The following is a 23,401-nucleotide window of genomic DNA, read 5'->3' on the forward strand; positions in this document are numbered from 1 at the left end:
GATGGGCTGGGGTTCTGGATTACAAATTTTTTAAAAAGGGGGCGGGCACAGGGGTGGCAGCAGGTGGAGTAGACTGAAGATTTTTGGGGGGTTGTAAGGATATTTTGGCTGTTTGCTGTTGCCGTGGTTGGTTTTTGTTTTTCTTCTTTGTTACGTACATATTTGAAAATGCCTCCAATATAATAAAATAAAATATTTTTCAAAAAAACCCACCTTCTCAATCTTGTCCCTCACTTGAGGTGTGGTGACCCTCAGGTTAAATCACCACTAGTCAGCTCTCCCCTCAAAGGGAAAAGCAGTCTATGGTCATCTGGGACTATGGTGACTTTACTTTATTAAGGGATTTTTTGTGACGGTACTAAATTGTGAACGATTAGTGAAAAGAAAGCTTTATTCTGCATTTAATCTGTGCTGTCCTTGACCTAAGAACAACAACATGGGAAAATGTAAATAAAGCTTTATGATGGTGTTGGTGCCTCAGGGAAGAAAATGGAACAATGTTTTGCTGTGCAGCAGTGACACTCCTCAACTTAATGAGCAGAACTTAAATGGAGTAAATAAATTAATTGGAATGCAATTGTACCGTGGTAGAGAGGCTGATTCCCTTACATTAACTTCTTCTCAGGATCTACGGATGGAACAGAAACATGTGAGTAATGTAGAAATTCAACTTTTTACCCCAAAATCTTCACGCTCACCAGCTAAAGCTGTGGCGGCCCTATGCATCAACCTCCACTTGGAGGAGATGGAGGAATTAATGTGGAAGGACCAGTCCACTGAGGCTTGGAGTCTACGGGAACTTGTCTTGGATGCTACAGGTAAAACTAGTTGTGAAAAATAATTTAAAATATAATAAAAAGAACCCCAATTTTTACCCAGCGGCAAACAGTGCAGGTGGTATGATAAAATGGCAACTGAATACTAACCTCTCACTGCCATTTAAACTCTTAGCATTAAGACTGACTGTTGCAAGCAAATGGAGTCCACAAATGTCTAAATCTGATTTTATAATTTGGACACTGATACTATTTCATTTGAAAATGTACAAATCGTTCAGGAACAGGGTGAGAAGAAGATTCTCTTGATCCTAGAAGAAAACCTCCAGCATCTCTGCCCCAAGAGAGTTTATAGTTCTACGGACCATATCCTTTGATTCCTCTTGGTGTTCAGTAGCTGCTGATTTTTCATCCTGCCTCCTGCAGGTGAAAGTCAGTGTCGGGTTATTTAAATGAGGCAGAAAAGTAAAGATTTCCCGGCTCGCACAACAGTACTGTCAAAGGGGCTTCCCTCTCAGTCCACCTCCTACCAATTGTGTATTTTAAGATTACATTGAGGCCAAAGGTGTCAACCTTGGCATATGGCTCTGGCCTGTGAATCAGAAGATTGTAGGTTCAAGCCCCAAAAAACATGATCCAGGTGGACACTTAATATGGTACTGAGGAAACACTGCACTATTGGAGGTGCTGTCTTTCAGATGATTCATCAATCTGAGGTCTTTTCTGCCCTCTCTGGTGGAATTAATAGATCCTTTGACACTCTGAAAAAGCGCAAGAAAATTCTCCAAGCATCTTGACCAGTATTTATCACTCGGATAAAACCACTAAAATAAATTATCTTGTCATTTATCCCATTGCTGTTGTGGGAAGTAGCTGTGTTCAAATTGACTGAGTCATTTGTCTACAGTTTACAGTGCAACAGTATTTCAGAAGCATTTGACAGTCAAATTATTTGGGATGTTCAGAGGTAAATAGAGGCTTCCTAGAGTTTTTTTTGGTATATGCGCTGCTTGGTATATTACTGAGCCATTATTCCAGCTTTGATCCCTGGTTTCCGTTGCATTTGTTGATCTTGTTTGAGGCAATAGTAATTCAGCCTTGGCTCCCTCAGGGTCTAGGTAGAATTCAACCAATGTCTCAGCCCCTAAGTACTTTCCAGTGCCTCTGGGTTAAAAGTGCATTACGCATTGGATGAGGACAGGATCTGGCTCAGCTGTGATGCCCTTTGCAGTTGAACAGTGTGTTGACACTCACTCGGTTATTTTGATGGCAATGTAGTAGCCAGCATCCATGGAACTAACACCAACAAGAAATTCATGCCTCCAAGTGAAAGAAAAGAAGTAATAACAACTACCCTTGCCCTCGGCTTCTTCATTTTAAAATTTAAATAGCATTAAAATGCATGGAACCTATGATAAATGAACCTCACATGGCAAGATCCTAATATCAGCCATGTATCCATATATCTCCCATGATAGAAAATCATCTTGAGACATTTCAGGCTTGTGACAATACTGTATTACAACACTGACTTCTTCTGTAATCCTTTGTGCATGATTCTTCCGCAGGGATAGACCTTAAGGAAACAAGCCGGAATGAGCTTGAGAATTGCCTCAAGAGACCTGAGCTAAGAGAATGCTGCACTTCTGCAATGTCCTGGGCATCCTCTCCTATAGAAAAATCAGTAAGTGTAATACATAGTTGAACAGAAAGAGAACATTTTAAAATGACATACAAGTAACTTAGCGATTCCTAATGCTGATCACTAACTAGTGGTTTTGGGTGACAAAGCTTATGTACAAATGTTCGATGAGAACTGGACTGGCTTTGACTTTGATACACTCCACAGTTGAATATGTGGGGAGAATATTTTCTTTTATTATCGTGTACATACATTATGCTAGTACCATAAAGACTCTTCAGAGTCAAACTCCGTCTCATTAACTCATCAGTTAGGGTTAGAATTGAACCAATATTTTAGACTAACACTCAGCGCTATGAAGTTAATCTATTATATTTTCCAACCTTTTTTTCAGGGTTTTGTTTCTGAGGAAGAAGTGCAGCTATTGATAGAAGGGCACAATCTCCAGCTCGCCCAGCTACAGGAACTGCATGAGTGAGTAATTATGGCTAACTACAATAGAGGATCATAAATCTCACATCAGCCAAGATGTTTAATGCTAGGTTTGTCATCTTAGCATTTAGCTATGCGTGCTAGAACTAAAAAAAATAGATTAAATAGCATAATTTAAAATCATTTTACATCCACTGTGCTGTTAGGGAGGGAGTTCCAGTAAAATGAGTTGGAATAATGTCTCCTCAATCACAAAGACATTAATACAAACACAAAGTCCTAATACTTAGCGCAAGTGGCATAAACTTAAGCCCATCTTGTCTGTACCCGTTGTCTTCCCCCCACCCCCATGCTATATTCTCCCCACACATTCTTCCTTTTCAGATAACAGTCTAATTCCCTTTCCAATGCTTCTGTGGGCGAATGAAAATGTCAAATGAGGAGACAAGGGTTCCAGTATATTTTGAGAGTTATACTCTTCCTCATTCTTGTTATTTTAGCGCTTTGAGAACCAGCTCAGAATTTGCCAAATGGTCCCATATCCCAGACTGATCAAGCTTTGTTATAGATTGAAGTTCCATATTACAAACTGATCCCAGTTATGCATGACCTTGATGTAAATTGTTCCATGCATGATGACATTTTGAATATGTACTTGTGTCATGTGAGAGTACCTTTAAGAAATGGGTGTTTAAGAAATGTACCTTTAAAAAATGGATGTTTATCAGTGATGTCAGAGTGTGGGTGGAGATAAGCTGTCTGTCAGCTTTTTAATTTTGTTTTAGGCTGTTGGCTGCAGGGTGTGTTTTAGTTTTGTTTTCAGTGTTGGAGCTGAAGCCAGACAGAGCAGGTGTACTGTTGATCTCTCTACCATGAAAAGACTATCTCTTGATCATTTGGTGAATTCAGAATTATAAATGATCTCAGTAGTGAATGTAAACCTAATGTGCTTCTGTTAAAAGGTGTTTCTTTTCTCTTCTGGATGTTGTTTGGGAAGTTATTAAGCATTACTTAGTGTTGTATTCTTTGGGGGTTGTATTTGAATTAATGGTTGCTAAGATGTTCACTATGTTTTAAAATGGTTAACTTGAGTCCATAGAATAAACATTGTTTTGCTTTAAAAAATACTTCTCCATTTCTGCAGTATCACACCTGTAGAGTGGGCTGTGTGCTCCCCATACCACAATCTATTAAAAGTTGTGGGTCAGGTGAACTCCATGATACACTTTGGGGTTCTCTAAACCCTGGCCCATAACACTTGAAAGGAGCATTTCCTTTAGTTGCTGTAAGGAGTTCCCACTCTAAAATAGACGTTGAAAGCTAGGATATCTGATTGGAATCCTCCTTCTTTACTGGAATCCCAAGGATAGACTACTCAGAGGTCAGCTCCATACCCAAATTCCTACCAAATTTCTATGGATTTAGACAAATTTAACTAACGGTCAGATTCCTCATCTCCTCCACAAGCATCCAGGAAGTAAAAGCTTTTGATAGGTGATGGTATATCAATGCATGTGAGGATTATGATTAATACCACAGTGCGGTGTGTCAAAACCAGCTGTCTTAAAAACTGGGGTTGACCGAAAACTGGACAATTGCATAATAATAATAATAATGAACTTTTTTATTGTCACAAGTAGGCTTCAATGAAGTTACTGTGAAAAGCCCAGAGTCGCCACATTCCGGCTTCTGTCCAGGTACACCGAGGGAGAATTCAAAATCCTCAGCCGGTACGGGAATTGAACGCGCGCTGCTGGCCTTGTTCTACATTACAAGCAAGCTGTCTAGCCCATTGACCTAAACCAGCCCTGATAATGTACCGTGCATCAATTTTAATTGAAAAAAATAATAAAACTTACCTGGGCAATTAGGCAAGGTGCTTCACCAGCGTGGTGTGGAGCCTGACTAGTTATTGACTTTGCACGCAGTCTATTACTGTGTTCCAAGCAATCCTTGACCCCATCACAATCTGGCTTGACCCAAACCACCTGACCCAAAATCTGGCGAGATCTGGCCTCGGTCCAGAGGTTTCTGGCTTTTGCACACTATACCTGTATAAAGCTCTCCTCAAAAGCAGGCCTAACCAAATATTTGAATAACCCCACCAACATCTGCTTAATGGATTAGGTGTCCATTTTCTGTCAAATGATGTTTCTACGAAAAGCCTCAAGATGTTTTTCTATCATAGCAAGTTATTACTGTTCAGAATGTAGTGACCTCTGTATGTGCATGTACATAAGGGTGTAATCAGTAGAATCAGATGATCATTAGAGGTCAGTTACTACCAGGGGTATAAAATGAAGCTCATTCTGCTCCTCTCTTTGGGTGTACTGTGACGAGAGAGCAGGAGTGTAGATCAGTTCAGAGTCTTAGTGTAGATAAACATAGTTACTGTATTTAGATCTTGCTAACCTTATTGCGAGTATTAATATTAAAGTAAAGAACTCACAAAATTATTCTTTAAGCTTTAGGAATGTTCTGTGCTGTACTATTCTATGTTCTATGTTCTATGTTACTCAATAAATCTTTTGTTATTACTGGACGATTCAGAAAACCTCAACAACAGCATTGAGTATATATTACATTCAGTCGTATAACACAACATACGACCAGAAGTTTAATAAAACATGGTATCAGGGTAATTGGCTTTAAAAAACAGTACTAGTTAGATTTGATTAGAAAAAAAGAAAGAAAATAAAGTACCAACTGCTCGACTGTGGAAGACTTCGCTGCATTCGGATCCTCGACGACCAATTGATTCGATAGACCACATTCGAGCTCCATGGCAGCTGAAAACTACCGGTAACTTATGTGGTAACTGGAGAATGTTTAAACAGCAGTTCCAAATATATATGGAAGATAATGATTTAAACATAGCCTCTGAAGCAAGAAGAATAGCACTGCTGCTGTCCCTGGCAGGTCATCTATAGGGATCTATATCTCCTTTAATTACTTGAAAGGTGATGACAAAAATAAATTTAAAGTGAGAAGCGCAAAATTTGAAGAACACTGCAAAATGCGGACTAATGAGATCACGGAAAGGTTAAAATTTCATAATAGGTTCCAGAGAAGCGGCGAGCCAATCACTAATTTTGTTACAGACGTCAAGTTACAAGCACAAGCCTGCAATTTTTCTGATTTACGAGATTCAGTGATCAGAGATCAATTAGTTGATGGACTATGTGATGAAAGTTTAAGGGAATCACCTTGAATTTATCCAAAGAAAGAACGGCGTGAAAACTCACCATGAGGTAGAGGCAGTGTTGAAAGTGAAGAAGATGCATGTTTTGAACGGCGTCCATCTTGAGTGAGAGCAGTAAGCACATGCGCACGTCCAGAAAAGACGCAAACCGGAAAAATTCCATTCTTCGCATGCGAAAGAAGCTGCACATGCACAGGTGAAAAAAGCGCGCACTCTGGATGAAGATCGATTTGCGCATGTGCAATCAATGATTGCGCATGATGTCACAAGTATCATGATGTCAGAAGACTCAGACCACGCCCACTTAAAGGGAAACTGCCCGAAAATTAAAAATAAAAGTTTTAAAGCTACAAAACCCAAATTCGTTACCTCAAAAGGAAGAACAATGCCTGGATTTCAACCAGCAGTTGAAAATATCTTTTGCAGCTCCCTGGAACAAGCAGTTTGCAGCATCCAACATGAAGAGCACATTAACAAATCCAAAACTAAAGAAGATGATTTGTTTATTAAAAATGAAGAGCTCATTAACAAACCAAAAACAGAAGAAGGTGATTTGTTAATTAAAAGTGAAGAGCACAATAACAAATCCAAAGAAGACGATTTGTTTATTGAAGAATACTACTCAGACATGGCTGATTTATTCGGATATGATAATCACAGCATCAGCAACACGGTTGAAAAGCTCAATACGACTCTACTCATGGTAGATGAATCCAATACCACGATGGAATGGCAGATCATTGATACATTGGATGACAGCAACTTTTAATTTTTCATTTTCATTTCATTTCATTTTCATCTCAGCTTGTCTGTACAAAAGATCTTGGCAATCAAAGTAATACTACACATGAGTCCAGTGAGACCGCGTCAATTAAAACCTCATCTACTCTTGACAACCTACAAGAAACTGAAATCCTGAAGATGTTGATTCCAGAAGAGGAGCACCAAGAGATCAAAGATGAAACAAATCAACCAGAAATGACTGATGTCACTAAAATCGATGAAACATCAGATCATTCACACAAACCTCAAATCACAAAGCTCAATGAAACATCAGATACCACAAAGGACACTGATATCAATAACTTTGAGAATGACTCAAATTATCCACAAGGAACAGTCATGGAGCACAACAAAAGCAACAACAAAAACAACAACAACTACAACGAAAAAACAACCTGTACAACATAGTACAACTCTGCACAGTCCAAAACAATGACAAGAATAGAAACATAACATGGACATTGGTCACACAAAACAAATGTCATGCCAACGAATTTCACGACTTCATATTTGCTCCAAGACAAAGAAGCAACACAGTTTTCAAGGCAGATGACATACAGAATCGATACCACACGCACAAGAAAAAGGCCAGGTCAGACAACAAAAGTGATCCAACCATTTGAATACCTCATGATGACTTGTTGGTACTTAAACACAAGAAAGCAGAAGAAAGAAAGAAACCTAAGAGACTAAATTTGTGATCATGGACTGATTAACTCATTGATTTTATGCAATGCATTTGCAAACTGCATTAATTATGTTTGTTCAATTTTCTTTACAACATACAGAAAATATGTAACACAAAAAAAGGGGGATGTAGTGATCTCTGTATGTGCATGTACATAAGGGGTTAATGTGTAATCAGTGGAATCAGATAATCACTAGAGGGCAGTACTAACAGTGGTCTAAAAGCAAGCTCATTCTGCTCCTCTCTCTCTTTTGGGTGTACTGTGACGAGAGAGCAGGAGTGTAGATTAGCTCAGAGTGTTAGTGTAGATAAACACAATTACTGTATTTAGATCTTGTTAACCTTATTGCTAGAATTAATATTAAAGTAAAGAACTCACAAAATTATTGTTTTAGTTACTCAATAAATCTTTTGTTATTACTGAACAAATTTGTGTCTTTCTCATCAAGGTTCAGAAAACGTCATCAACAACAGTATTGAGTAATATATATTACATTCAGTAGTATAACATAACATACTACCAGAAGTGTAATAAAACAAAGAAAGATGATATTTTATATGAAATACACTCATACATGCTGTGCTAACTCATGATTTAGCGATCCAACAAGGTGGTGGATATAGAACACAAAGGGAATAGTAGCGTATGCTTTAAAGGTCAACACAAATGTGAAGTATCCAAACGGAACAAAATTCGGGTGAACTCAGAATCTCATTGCTACTTTGAAATTTCAGGAAGGAGATGTGGAACCTTCTAGAGTCCCTCAGATCATCTGCAGCAGACAGTCTCCTCTATCAGACCTCTATCTCAGGTAAGTCGGGTATATAAAGGTATGCTTATGTATATGCATATGTGTGGGTGCATTTTAATGTTAGAGAGCTTTCATTTTAGAACCATGAATTAATACATTAATATTGTTGCGCATCAATGATTGACACTTGTGCTCTCTTTGGATGACCTTCTGACCTTTACTGCGTTTTGTAATATCACAATATCTGAATTTGAGGCAATAATACCTACTTTCTAAAACAACCAGAAGTTGAGTTCCCCAAAGGCCAAGTTTGGTAATTTTCTGTCCAATATGAGATGGAGTCATAAAGGCTACAAAGATCCTAGGTTTTAATAAAGTAAATTTGTGTGGGCAAGAAAAAGGTAATGTATACACACAACTGTTTATAAATAAGAGAAAAAGCCAATAAAAATATTTTCCAAAAACAATCCTAGGTTCTATACCTAACCTGGATGAATTAGCGGGACTCAGTTGGGGTCGCTTTCAAGATTCTTCAGTTTACTTGAAAATATTTAGACTTAAGACTCATAGCATCATGAGGCCCTTAATTTACACCTTTCTGATTCTGTCATACTTCCCAAGTGATTGTTGTCTCAGTTAGGTGATTCTTCTTAATCTGACAGTTTGTTTCAGTGGCTGTTACTATTGCACCGTCAGTGTGTTTGAACCCTAAACCATGGCCTATATTCATAATTTGAACTGACCCTGGTGAAATATTGAGGGAGGGGTCTAATTTAAGAGGCACTGTAATTTGGCTGGGATGTTAAATCAACAGTCCAGCCAGGATTATTTAGTGGCACCACGGCTGAAAGTGGGAGCAGGATATGGGGGTGACCATGCTTTGGCAAATGGCTTCATTTTGCCTATAGTATCCTATTAAGTGACTGCCACTAGGGCTGCCTTCCTGGTAAGGACGCCAGCCCACTCCAAGAGCTTCCAGCCCAATCAGAGGATTAGCAGCTCAGCCAGATTGTCAGAAGTGATATTATACTTTGTCTTCAAGGTTTTGCATGCATGAGTGGCTTGCTAGGCCATTTCAGAAGACAATTAATAGTCAACCACATTGTGTGTTTCTTGCAATTTTATTTTTGAAGGCCCTTCTTTTGAGAAAAATCATGTTGTGTTTTTCGTCTATATACTTGCGCATTAAAAGGGTTAACATCTAGGGCAGTACGGTGGTGCAGTGGTTAGCACAATGGCCTCATGGCACTGAGGTCCCAGGTTCGATCCCAGCTCTGCTTCACCGTCTGTGTGGAGTTTGCACATTCTCCCTGAGTTTGCATGGGTTTCACCCCCACAACCCAAAAGATGTGCAGGGTAGGTGGATTGGCCACGCTAAATTGCTCCTTAATTGGAATAAATGAATTGGGTATTCTAAATTTATTTTTTAAAAGGGTTAACATCTGATACTGATGTAACTGTAGTGCAAAGTCACATGACTAAGAGACTGAAATATGGTGGGAAGTTGAAGTAGAACCTCATGTAGAGTACCAAGATATATATCAACCCAGAAATAAACAAAAATGTTTTTTTTACAAATAATGGTTCATGGCAGCATTTTTAGGGTAACAGGTAAACACTAAAGAAATCCTATCTAGACCCTGAACCCAAGACAAACAAATACTGTGGGGAATAAGGAAATGCCTATTGCATTATATCAAAATTACTTACTATTCATTCATGCATCTTAAATAAATAAAGCCAGTATCGGTTCAAAGCCTATGTCTTGATTCAGTAAGAGTTTGTCCAGTCTGCAATTTGGAGAGGAAAATATACGTGACAGCATTCTTGAAGCCACTGTAATGAATTTAGTTCTCTGTTATGATCCCTAAATCATATTACTACTTACAGATATTGTGAAGGAAACAAGTACTTTAGATCATAGGCGACACAAGCTCAGCTTATGGGAGCCAGTGATGGAGCTGAACCCAAAAGAACATCCTGTGCTGTGACATGAAAAGATCATATTACTTTTTTCACTATTCATCCTCCCCCATTGTTCTTTCACCATTCATCCTTCCTCAATGTGGATGCCAGTTCATTGCTTAATGCAATAGTTGAGCAATCTAATTTCAGTTATGTCTCTACAGCACTGTAACTTTGCCTTTGCACATACCAATTTAACTGTGGGTTTTCCTCAGGCGTCCTTTATTGGTGATTTCTGTGCCCATTTTATTCTGAACATTAAAAAAAAATCTTTATTAGTGCCACAAGTAGGCTTACATTAACAGTGCAATGAAGTTACTGTGAACATCCCCGCATTTGTTGTCATATCTTCAGCCTAATTCTCCATGACCCAGAGAGGAAGCTTGTGTTTCACCTGGATGCAAGACGATGAAGATTCACAAGCATTTTATCATTACCTGGAGTTAAACTGTGTTGCTATAATGACATAAGCCAATGGCTAATTCTTGGTTTGGATGAAGTTAGTTGGTCTCAACCAAAGAGACAATAAGATGCTAGAGTTGCTGGGTTAGGGAGAAGACAAATTGGCCAGATTCAGTGATCCCTTCTGAAAATACGCATGTGCGGATTGGGGAAGAACAACTCCGGCTTGGCTGTGAATCTCCCAAAGTGAAATGAACTGTTGACACTCATATGAAGAATAGGTGATATTGGAGAGGGCTGTTGGCAGCCACCAAATTGTACCAATCTGAATGAGTACATTCACTGAAGGACGTGGGAGAAATTTTGAGAAATTTTTAAAATAAAATTAAGTAGGAAATCTTCAATTTTTCAGGCATTCAGCATTGCATTTAAGTAAGTATCTTACGCTTGCACACAAAATTCTTGAAATTGTGCAACATTTTGTGGAAAATGTTACAGAAAGATTTGCCAGTGTATCACATATGGTTTGCATATTTTAGTACAATGTTATGGCCAGTGGTTCAATTGCTAAAGCAAATAGAAGCGGTAACAGTGGGCATCCTGCCTCGAACCCCTATTCAACGGATGATAGCCTGAGCTCAAAAGCATTAATGCAGACATCAGCAGAGAGAGCCCAATACAGTAACTGAATCCAAGGTATGAACTTTTTCCCAAAACCAAATCTCCCAAGGACCTCAAAGCGATATCCACACTTCACCCTATCAAATGCTTTCTCAGCGTTCATGGACACAATCACCTCTGGTTTGGGCACAGGAGAGGGGGAAAGGATAATATTTAACAACCAACATATGTTGGCCAACAATTGCCGACCCATAATGAAGCTTGCCTGGTCTTTCGCAATCACCTCGGGGAGTCAAGGCTCCAACCACAGCACCAACACCGTCGCAAGTAATTTTGTGTCCGCATTCAAAAGCAAAAGGGTCAAAATGTCCCACATTCCATAGGATCCTTGTCCTTTTTCAGGATCAGAGAAATAGAAGCCTGCGCAAGTGTAACGGGCAACCAACCCCTAGACAAGGATTCATTAAATTAAATATATCCAATATTAATGGGATCAACTGACTTACAAACTTTTGTTGAACTCAATGGAGAATCCATCAGAGCCGGGAACTTTACTGGTCTGCATTAACCTAATACATTTTAAAATCTCCTCAGGGGCCAATGGGGATTCCAACTCCTTCCCGCCTTTCTCTTGCCACCTATGGGAAGGAAAACCCACCTAAAAACTCATTCTTGACCTAATTATCCTGTCGGGGCTCTGATCAATAAAGAAACTTATAGAATGTTTCAAAAACTGCACTGACTTCAGACAGGTTGAAAACCAAACTGCCACCCGAGTCCCTTATGTATAATCATCCTGGGAAGCCTCCTCCCACTTTAGCTGATTAGCGAAAAAGTGACTGGCCTTCTTGTCTTCGTAGAATACCCCTGTTCGAGCACCGCAACTGGCTCACAACCTTACCTGCCGATGGTGATGCAAATTGTGTCTGCAGCTTTTTCCTGCTCGCAAGCAACGGTGGGGTCAAGCGAGTACTGATGGTTCACCTCAAGGATGGAGTCCATCGCATTTCTGCCAATGGTTCTGAAGACCCGGGTTCGAATCCCAGCCCTGGGTCACTGTTCATGTGGAGTTTGCACGTTCTTCCTGTGTTTGCATGGGTTTTACCTCCACAACTCAGAGATGTGCAGGATAGGTGGATTGGCCATGCTAAATTGCCCTTAATTGGAAAAAATAATTGGGTACTCTAAATGAGTGAGGGATAATCACAAGTAATTGAGATGTGAATTGTCTCAAGCCAGGGCAGTTAGTAGGATTCTGTAAACCTGGGCAGTATGGTGAGGGTTACATGTCATGTGACATGAACGCTAAATCCCAGTTGAGGCCATCCTCATGCTTGCAAAATTTGGCATCCAGTTTCTGCTCGGCGATTCTGCATTATCTGTGTATTGAAGGCCGCCTTGGAGAATGTTTACACTAAGATCGGAGGCTGAATATTCTTGACTGCTGAAGTGTTCCCCAACTGGAAGGGAACACTTCTACCTGGCGATTGCGCGGTGTTCGTTCATCCATTGCCTTAGTGTCTGCATAGATCTCACTACATATCTGTTCCTCTGTATCCTGCTGGCTGTTGGGAAGCCTATAGTAATAATAATAATAACATTAATCTTTATTGTCACAAGTAGGCTTACATTAATACTAGTACAACCCCAACATTGTGATTGCACCTTTCCCATTTGTAGTAATCCACGGGAGGCAGGAGTTCCGTCACCACACCAATATTTATTTACAATAACGATATTAAAGGAGCAGCTACAAACAGTGCTGCTAGCAGTCCAGTCAACTTAAGACGGCTCACAAAGCCTACATAGGTGATTATATGGGCCCCCTCAATGAGCTATCATTGAGGGAACTCATACTCCAATTGGCCAACCAATAAAGCCAATTGGAGTTCATTACACCATTTGTGAGTTCTACCCATAATGCCTCACTGCAGGATCCGTCCAAGGCATCCTCCCTCATCACAGCTGTGATATGTTCTTTTTTTTATAAAATGTTTTTTATTGAGTTTTCATATTTTATATCCAACAAATTACAAATTATTAGAGAGAAAAAAAAAACACGCAAAAATTAACATGTATATTTACAGGTAAGCATCTTCATAATAACAACTGTGGCCGCCCCCTTTAGCCGGCATACATATTTTACATTCCCCAATATGGCCGAGGCACATGTTTATAGGCATTTATGTATAGTTTGGTTTTGGGCCTTAGCTAGCCATCAAACCCCCATAACGAACCCGTAGCCCTCCCCCCCCCCCCCCCCCCCCCCCGGCTACCTTCCCCCGATTCCCATCCATTTTCCCCTGATTCTTGGCCACCCGACTATTCTTCCTCTTGTACGTTGGCCACAAACAGTTCCCGGAACAATTGCATTAATGGCTCCCACGTTCTGTGGAAGCCGTCGTCTGACCCTCGGATGGCGAATTTGATTTTCTCCATTTGGAGAGATTCCGATAGGTCAGACAGCCAGTCTGCAGCTCTGGGCGGTGCTGCTGACCGCCAGCCAAACAGAATTCTACGGCGGGCGATCAGGGAGGCAAAGGCAAGGGCGTCCGCCCTCCTCCCCAGGAATAGATCTGGCTGGTCTGAGACCCCGAAGACTGCCACTATCCACCCTCACCCCCACCACTTTGGACATAGCCTCAAAGAAGGCTGTCCAGTACTCCACAAGTCTGGGGCAAGACCAAAACATGTGGGCGTGGTTGGCCGGGCCTCTTTGGCACCGTTCACATCTGTCCTCCACCTCCGGGAAGAACGTACTCATACGGTTTCTTGTTATGTGGGCTCTATGTACCACTTTTAGTTGCGTCAGGCTGAGCCTTGCGCACGTGGAGGTGGAGTTGACCCTATGCAGTGCTTCGCTCCAGAGTCCCCACCCTATCTCAATCCCCAGGTCGTCCTCCCATTTCATTCTTGTTGCGTCCAGTACGGTGTCATCCCTTTCTACCAGTCGGTCATACATGTCGCTACAGTTCCCTTTCTCTAGGATACTTGCGTCCAGTAGGTCTTCCAGTAGTGTCTGTCGTGGCGGTTGTGGGTACGTCCTTGTCTCCTTTCGTAGGAAGTTTTTGAGCTGCAGGTACCGTAGCTCGTTCCCCCCAGCTAGCCGAAATTTCTCTGTCAGTGTGATATGTTCTTGACCAGTAATGCAACTTCCTCACCCTTTCTGCTATCCCCTCTGTCTCATCTGAAACATCAATATCCCGGAACGTTAAACTGCAATTCCTGACCCTCCTTTAACCAAGTCTCTCTAATAGCACCAATATCATAATTCCCCATATTAATCCAAGTAAGAAGTCTTACAACACCAGGTTAAAGTTCAACAGGTTTGTTTCAAACACGAGCTTTCGGAGCTGTGGTCCGTAGCTCGTGTTTGAAACAAACCTGTTGGACTTTAACCTGGTGTTGTAAGACTTCTTACTGTGCTCACCCCAGTCCAATGCCGGCATCTCCATATTAATCCAAGCTCTACTTTCATTCCTCTTACCTGTTAAACTTCTTGGGTTGAAGCAAATGGACTCCAGACCTCCAGACCCACTGAGACCAGCGACGTCCCTCTGCCTACTCTCCTTCTTTGCTATATTTGTCTTAGTCTCAAGCTCATCCAGTCTCTACACTTGCTAGCCTGCTGCTCCAATTCCACACCCCCTTGCTATACTAGTTTAAACCCTCTTGAAACACATTAGCAAACCTCCCAGCCAGGATATTGGTGGCCCTCCAGGTTAGGTGCAACCTGTCCTCCTTGTACAGGTGCCACCTTCCCTGGAAGACAACCCAATGATTCCCATATCTGAAGTCCTCCCTCCTACACCAGCTCTTTAGCCACGTATTCAACTGTAATATCTCCCTGTTCCTAGCCTCACTAGCACATGGCACAGGGAGGAATCCTTCTAATTACTACCCTAGAGGTCCTGCTTTTTAACTTGCTACCTAACTCTCTCTAATGTCTTTGAAGGACCTTGCTGCTCTTCCTGCCAATGTCATTTGTACCAATGTGGACAATGACATCTGTCTGTTTTGTCCTCCCATTTCAAGATGCGCTGTACCCACTCAGAGACATCCATGACCCTGGTACCAGGGAGGCAACACACCATCTTGGAGTCTCTTTCACAACCACAGAAGCGCCTCTCTGTGCCCCTGACTATCGAATCCCCAATTAGTTTTGCTCTATTATGCTTTGCCCCCCTCCTCTGTACAGTAGGGCCAGTCATGGTGCCACCGCTCTGGCTACTGCTGTCACCTGATGGACCATCCCCCTCATCAGTATCAAAAAGGCCATACTTACCAGAGAGTATATGTGTTTGATTGGCCAGCTTCCGAGAACACTGTTCGCACCCGTCTTCTACCTCCAGAAAAAAAACACACATCCTAGTTTTGGTCAGGTTCTCCATGTGCACCACCTTAAACTGGATTAAACCATAACTTGGAGATGCCAGCGTTGGACTGGGGTGGGCACAGGAAGAACATAAGAACTAGGAGCAGGAGTAGGCCATCTGGCCCTTCAAGCCTGCTCCTCCATTCAATGAGATCATGGCTGATCTTTTGTGGACTTAGCTCCACTTTCCCGCCTGAACACCATAACCCTTTATTCCTTTACTCTTTAAAAAACTATCTATCATTATCTTAAAAACATTTAATGAAGGAGCCTCAACTGCTTCACTGGGCAGGGAATTCCATAGATTCACAACCCTTTGGGTAAAGAGGTTCCTCCTAAACTCAGTCCGAAATCTACTTCCCCTTATTTTGAGGCTATGCCCCCTCGTTCTACTTTCACCTGCCAGTGGAAACAACCTGCCCACATCTATCCTATCTATTCCCTTCATAATTTTATATGCTTCCAGAAGATCCCCCCACATCCTTCTAAATTCCAATGAGTACAGTCCCTGTCTACTCAACCTCTCCTCGCAACCTAGCCCCCTCAACTCTGGGATTAACCTAGTGAATCTCTTCTGCACACCCTCCAGCCCCAGTACGTCCTTTCTCGGATAAGGAGACCAAAACTCAACACAATACTCCAGGTAGGGCCTCATTAACTCCTTACACAGTTGCAGCATAACCTCCCTAGTCTTAAACTCCATCCCTCTAGCAATGAAGGACAAAATTTCAGTTGCCTTCTTAATCACCTGTTGCACTTGTAAACCAACTTTTTTGCGACTCATGCACTAGGACACCCAGGTCCCTCTGCATGGCAGCATGTTTTAATATTTTATCATTTAAATAATCCCTTTTGCTGTTATTCCTACCAAAATGGATAACCTCACATTTGTCAACATTGTATTCCATCTGCCAGACCCTAGCCCATTCACTTAACTGATCCAAATCCCTCTGCACTTTTCGCTTTACCATTCATATTAGTGTCGTCTGTAAACTTGGAAACATTGCCCTTGGTCCCCAACTCCAAATCATCTGTGTAAATTGTGAACAATTGTGAGCCCAACACTGATCCCTGAGGGACACCACTAGCTACTGATTGCCAACCAGAGAACCACCCATTAATCCGCACTGTTTGCTTTCTATTAATTAACCAATCCTCTATCCATGCTACTACTTTATTCTTAACGCCATGCATCTTAAAACACCAGATTAAAGTCCAACAGGTTTGTTTCGAATCACTAGTTTTTGGAGCACAGCTCCTTCCTCAGGTGAATTAAACCAAGTAGCGCCCATGAAGATATGGAGTTCCCCCTGTGAAGAGCCTCACTCCACACCTCATCATCCACTAGGTCCCAGTTACTTCTCCCATTTTGTCTTCACCCCATTCGCCAAGTCCGAATCCTCAGACAGAATTCGCTCATAAATACCAATCATGCTATCCTCCTGCCCCACCAGCGAAAAGATCCTTTCCAACAGAGACGTCCACGGTGCCTCGGGAAATGTTGGGAAGGCCACCTATACAAAATTCCTTATCTGGAGGTAACTGAATGAGATCGACACCACAAGCCCAACTTTGCTGACAATTCCTCCAACCTGGTAAACTGTCCCTCCACAAACAAATCCCCAAATCTCTCAAGCCCCTTCCCACACCCCAAACGTGGCGTCCAATCTCAACGGCTCAAATAAATGACTGGCATAGATAGTGGCCATCCCAACACAGATCCAAGCTTAAAATGCTGTCTGAATCATCTCTACATCCTTAAAGGAGACACGACCACCGGGTTCAAGGAGCACCTAGCAGGAGAAAACGGAAACAAGGCCGTCATCAACACACCCAGACTAGATCCCCGACACGATCTAGCCTCGATCTGCTCCCATACGGAACCTGGGTCACTGCGCACCCCAGCACCTTCTCCGCATTAGCCGTCCAATAATAAAGCAAATTCGGCAATACTTGGCCCCCCCGACTGTCTATCCCTTTGGAGAACTACCCTATGGACTCTCGGAATCTGACCCGCCCATATAAAGGATGAGAACAGTCTATTAACCTTCGCAAACAAAGATTTAGTGAGGAAGATAGGAAGACATTGAAACAAAAACAAATAGAATGGACTTTGCCTGCCAGGGACATGGGAAAGTTGTCCCATTTTTGCAGATCGGACTTAGACCATAAGATCATAAGACATAGGAGCAGAATTAGGCCATTTGGCCCATCGAATCTGCTCCGCCATTCAATCATGGCTGATATTTTCTCATTCCCATTCTCCTGCCTTCTCCCCATAACCCCTGATCCCCTTATTAATCAAGAATCTATCTATCCCTGTCAAAGACACTCAGTGATTTGGCCTCCACAGCCTTCTGCAGCAAAGAGTTCCACAGATTCACCACCCTCTGGCTAAAGAAATTCCTCCTCATCTCTGTTTTAAAGGATCATCCCTTTAATCTGAGATGGTGTCCTCTGGTTCTAGTTTTTTTTTTAACCTTGTCCACCAGACTTGCAAAGTTCTATTTCTGAAGCCGGACGAAATCATGGGTCACCCAGACTCCCAGATACTTGAAGCTAGACCTGGCCAAGCAAAAAGGCAACATCCCTGAGATGGCTCCCCTCCCTCGGTGGTGGGGGTTAACCGGAAAGCATTCGCTCTTTTCCAGTTTCAACTTGCAACCCGAAAATGAACCAAAGCTCCTCAATAGCTCCATTATATCACCCACAGTGGGGACCAGGTCCGTAACATGAAGCAGCAGATGGTCGACATATAGGGACACCCTGCTCCACACCTCCCCGTACCAGCCTCCCCGGACAGGCGCCGGAATGTGGCGACTAGGGGCTTTTCACAGTAACTTCATTGAAGCCTACTCGTGACAATAAGCGATATTTTATTATTATTTTTTTATCTCCTTCGCTTACCCAAAGCCCTCAAGCTTATGGGTAAGGGCTCAATCACTAATGCAAATAGGAGGGGAGACATCGGACACCTCTGTCCAGTCCCCCTATTCAAATGGAAGAACCTCAAGGAATTAGTACGAATACTAGCCAAGGGACCCCATACAACAGCCTTACCCATTAAATCAATTTTGGCCCGAGACCGAACGTCTCCAGAACTTCAAAAAGGTATCTCTGCTCCACCCTGTCAAATGCCTTCTCGACATCGAAAGATACAATCGGGCTCCTCGGATGGGGAGAGAACAACATTCAACAGCCTCTGAACAATGGCTGACAAGCGCCAGCCTGTCTGATCCTTTGGCTCCAACCATACCGCTCCCCCCATTCCAGCCCTCCAGATGTGAGGCATGGTCCAAGGTGACAATGTGCTAGTATTCTGCCTTCCACACACAAGGGAGAAGAGAGCTACCCACCAGAAAAAAGTTGATCATTGAATACATCTTCTGTACTGGGGAGAAGAATGGAGGTTTATACCCTCCAGGTGCATAAACCTCCATGGATCTGCCCCCACCTGCTCCATAAACACTAACAACGTCTTTGCTACCCCCAAGAGCGTCAACGATTTCAGCCTAGCACGGTCCAGCTTCAGATCTAGTATCCAATTTAAATCACCTCCAAAAATCAGTTGGTGTGTATCCAATTCCAGAATGGAAGGCATCAGCTTCCTAATACATGCTGCATTGTCCCAGTTCAGGGCATGTACACTTACTAATATCACCAACATACCTGCCAAAGACCCTGTAACCATCACGTATTTACCGCATGGGCCCACCACCACTTTGTTGGTCTAAAAATTAATCCGTTTGTTGATTAAAAGTGCCGCCCTGCGAGCCCTAATATCGAAGCCCGAGTGAAAGACCTAGCTCACCCACCCCTTCCACAATTTGGTCTGGTACCTCACCCGCAGATGAGTCTCCTGCAAAAACACCACATTAGCCTTCAAATCCTTCAGGTGAGAGAAGTCTCTCAACCTTTTTACTGAGCCCTCTAATCCTCTTGTGTTCCAGGTGACCAACCAAATCGGGGGCCTCCCACCTCCCCCTCAACCCCGGTATCTGCCCAAAGGATGTAGGCCCAAGGCCCACCCAAGATGGCAAACAAACCAGCCCAAAAAATGAAACAAAGAAAACCACATGATGACTGTCAGAAATGCTAACCCTCTCCCTGCCCCTTCTCCTCCTCCTCAACCAAGCCCCACCCAAACATCCATGTTGATGACATTCCAAAGAACAACACTCCCTCCGAACAAACCAAACAAAAATGTTAGGCTAATTGAACCATAAAAAACAGGTTCAACAGGCTGCAGCACCCCCCCCCCCCCCCCCCCCCCCCCAACTCGCTTCTGTTCGTTAGATAAAAAGTTATTGCTCATGAGGTAGCCACTACCCAGGGCTGAAAAAAGAGATAAAACATCACAACCCATACCGGCTACAAGAATACAACAAAATTTAACACCCCGACCAAGAGCAAGATCCCACCGGGAGCCATATATTTCCAAAGAGAAGAGAAATACTGCCTTAAACGATACCCACAAAACAGTTAGCTTTCCCTCACCCACCACACAACTTAGGTAAAACACTCCGATCCCAACCCCAAAACAAAGAAATAATAACAAATATATACAAAATACCCCAAAAACTCTTCCCATAAACAACCGCAATAGGGGCTTCACGGTAGCATGGTGGTTAGCATCAATGCTTCACAGCTCCAGGGTCCCAGGTTCGATTCCCGGCTGGGTCACTGTCTGTGTGGAGTCTGCACGTCCTCCCAGTGTGTGCGTGGGTTTCCTCCGGGTGCTCCGGTTTCCTCCCACAGTCCAAAGATGTGCGGGTTAGGTGGATTGGCCAGGCTAAATTGCCCGTAGTGTAAGGTTAATGGGGGGATTGTTGGGTTACGGGTTACGTGGGTTTAAGTAGGGTGATCATTGCTCGGCACAACATCGAGGGCCGAAGGGCCTGTTCTGTGCTGTACTGTTCTATGTTCTATGTAAGTCCACCTGGAGCCCGTTTAACTCAATCCCGGTCCATTCTCTGTAACAAAAGCTTCAGCCTCCTCTGAAGTATCAAAGTAATGGTCCCTTGACCTGAAGGTAACATGCAGCCTCTCAGAGTACAAAACTCTAAACTTCACTCCACTCTTGTACAAAGTCGCCTTGGCCTTGTTAAAGGCTACCCGCTTCTTCGCTAGAGCCACACCAACACTCTGGCATATTCTAATGTGACTTCCTTCCCAACTCAGATTACAATTCTCCTTGGCCCACTTCAGGACCAGCTCCTTCTCCTGGAAGCTGCAAAATCTGACTAAAACCGCTCGTGGTGGATCATTTGTCAGAGGCTTCTGCCAGAGTGTTCGATGGGCCCTGTCCAACTCTGGAGGGGATGCCCTCCCCCACCATCTTACTGAACATATGTGAAAAGTACACCTTCCACCAACCCCATGACCCTGAGGTTTTGTCTCCTCGACTTTGCCCTCAGATTCTTATTCTTCTGCGCCGCCACCGAGATCTCAGCCTCCAGCAAGGCAATTTGGTCGCTTTACCTCGACAAAGCCTCCATCCCATTCAACGTCTCGCCATGCTCCTTCACAGCTTCCAAAATTCTCTCCAACATTTCATGAACAGGACCTAGTGCCTCCTTAATTGATTTTCAGAGAGTATCAAACATCACTCTCCATTGCCTTTTAAAATGTTTTTTAAATTCATCTGCCGTGATCGGGGCGGCCACAACCTCTGGAGCCTCTGCCGCCACCTTCCCTGCGGAGGCTCGATGCAAAGCCTCCGATTCAATTGAAGAATTTCCACCCACAGACTTCTTAGTTGTAGCCTTTTGACATGCTTCCACATTTGGACCCCTCTCCTTTCTTATGGGAAGAGTTTGTCCATCAAAAATCCCAGGAACTGGACAAAAAAAGCCAAAATAAAAAAGTCCCCTGGTGGGAGCTACATTGTGCATGACCTCCTCCAATATGCCACCACCAGAAGCCCCTCCCTTCGACGAATTTCTATCTGCAGTTTTCTTTGCCCTGGTCCTAATGGGCATTTCCTTTATATAGGCACCTTATACCATTGATCAGATGGGATTTTACGCAAAATATCCCCAGAAATTGGAAGAAAAGGGCTAAAAATTAAGTATCCTGGTGGGAGCCACCTCGTGTGCGACTTTGCCCCACCAACCTCCACCATAAGACCAACTAAAAATGAAGTTAAAACTTGTTTGGAGATTTGCAATGAACAACAAACCATATCAAAGTGCAGAATGCTGAACAGTATTGTTGAATAAACATGCCAATTTTTGAAATGCTTATACCGAGTGTTTTTGAGTTAGACTGCACCTGAGTATTATGTCCAGTTTCCATTGCTTAAGGTAAAAAGTAAAAATTCAAAACCTGGAGATGGAGCAGAGCACGCTCACACCCCTGATTCTAGAAATCAAAGAATATGGGATAAGACAGGAAAAATAAGGATTCTTTGGTCCAAGTGGCGACTGTACTTTGCGATATTAAATAATACAGAACACTTGAAACATCAGCAATACATGAATGCATATCATTCCAATGACATGTGTGGTGATATGCATCACTGTAAATATACAAGAGGTTAATGTAAATACACGTACACTAGATAAACACTAGAGGGAGCACCAGAGACATGACACACAGACATTCAACCAATAGGCCAGTAAGATATGACACGACCATTGGGCATTCACGACACACACAGAGGTGACACTACCACAGGAGGGCATTACATCAACCCATATAAAAGGACACAGCACACATGATCTTCCTCTTTCCAGTGGTGACACTTAGTGAGTAGACAGGGTTGATTTGGTACACATCACACCCACCACGTGGATTGTAGCAGACTGGTTCGTCAGTCTGAGTAGCTATAGCAGGGTTAACAGGAGAGCCAAATCCAAGTAGGAGAATCGTTAACAGTTTAATAAATGTGTTAAAGCTATCTCCAAGTCTGAACCTTCCTTTGTCAGAGTGCACATCAAGGAAACAGCTTATGCTACATCAAGAGCATAACAAAACATGGCACCAGTGAGTGAACTGTTTAAATCCATATAGTTACAACTCAGCAAACAGTGACAACCAGCAACAGCAGCCAGGCAAGATGATGTTCGAGATTCCGTTTCCACAGCAGCTCAGGTACCAAGGCAATCTCAGTGAAAACTGGCGTGCGTTCAGGCAGAGATTCAAGATCTACCTGGTAGCGTCCGACCTAGGTGGCATGGCGGATGCAGAGAAAATAAAGCTGCTACTCACCATCGCGGGTCCAAGAGCAGCTGAAATCTTCCAGACCTTCAAATACTCAAAGGGGCAAAACAAGAGCGGCTTCCGGGCAGTCCTGGACAAATTCCAAGAATTCTGCGAGGAAGATACAAGAAGAAAAGGTAAAAGAGGTGCCAAAACTCACCACGAGGTAGGTTTGCAGCAACAAACGGCAGTTTTGATTTGCAGCCATCTTGAAAAAGGAGCAGCACATGCGCAGTTGCGCGAAGAGCGCACAGAACGGGAAGGTCCGTTTGCGCATGCGCGAGAAGCCACGCATTCCCAATTGCGAAAAAGGCACCAAGTAAAGGAACAGCAATCTGCGCATGCGCAATCGCTTCCTTCGATCTATGTCACACGCTTCATGACGTCAGAGGCCCCGGATCACGCCCACTTAAAGGGGAAATGTCCCAAAACACACAAAAAAAATTTAAAGCCTCAAAACCAGATTCTTTCACCTGGAACGACAGCACAATGCCTGAAATTCGACCAGTAGCTGAAGGTAATCTCCGCAGAACCCTGCAACAAGCAGTTAGCACCGCCCA

At 42.9% G+C, this 23,401-nt stretch overlaps 1 protein-coding gene across 2 annotated transcripts in view; it reads left to right on the forward strand.

The window, feature by feature from the left end:
• Nucleotides 1-23,401, forward strand: part of LOC119971703 — a 157,250-nt gene that overhangs the window by 119,617 nt on the left and 14,232 nt on the right. For both annotated transcript variants that reach the window (XM_038807611.1, XM_038807612.1), the window contains 4 exons: nt 626-818; nt 2,345-2,460; nt 2,813-2,892; nt 8,259-8,335. In XM_038807611.1, the coding sequence (XP_038663539.1) occupies nt 626-818; nt 2,345-2,460; nt 2,813-2,892; nt 8,259-8,335 (466 nt within the window). The remainder of the gene's footprint in view (nt 1-625; nt 819-2,344; nt 2,461-2,812; nt 2,893-8,258; nt 8,336-23,401) is intronic.

Source organism: Scyliorhinus canicula, chromosome 9, assembly GCF_902713615.1.
Source record: "Scyliorhinus canicula chromosome 9, sScyCan1.1, whole genome shotgun sequence".
In the NCBI taxonomy this organism is placed as follows: domain Eukaryota; kingdom Metazoa; phylum Chordata; class Chondrichthyes; order Carcharhiniformes; family Scyliorhinidae; genus Scyliorhinus; species Scyliorhinus canicula.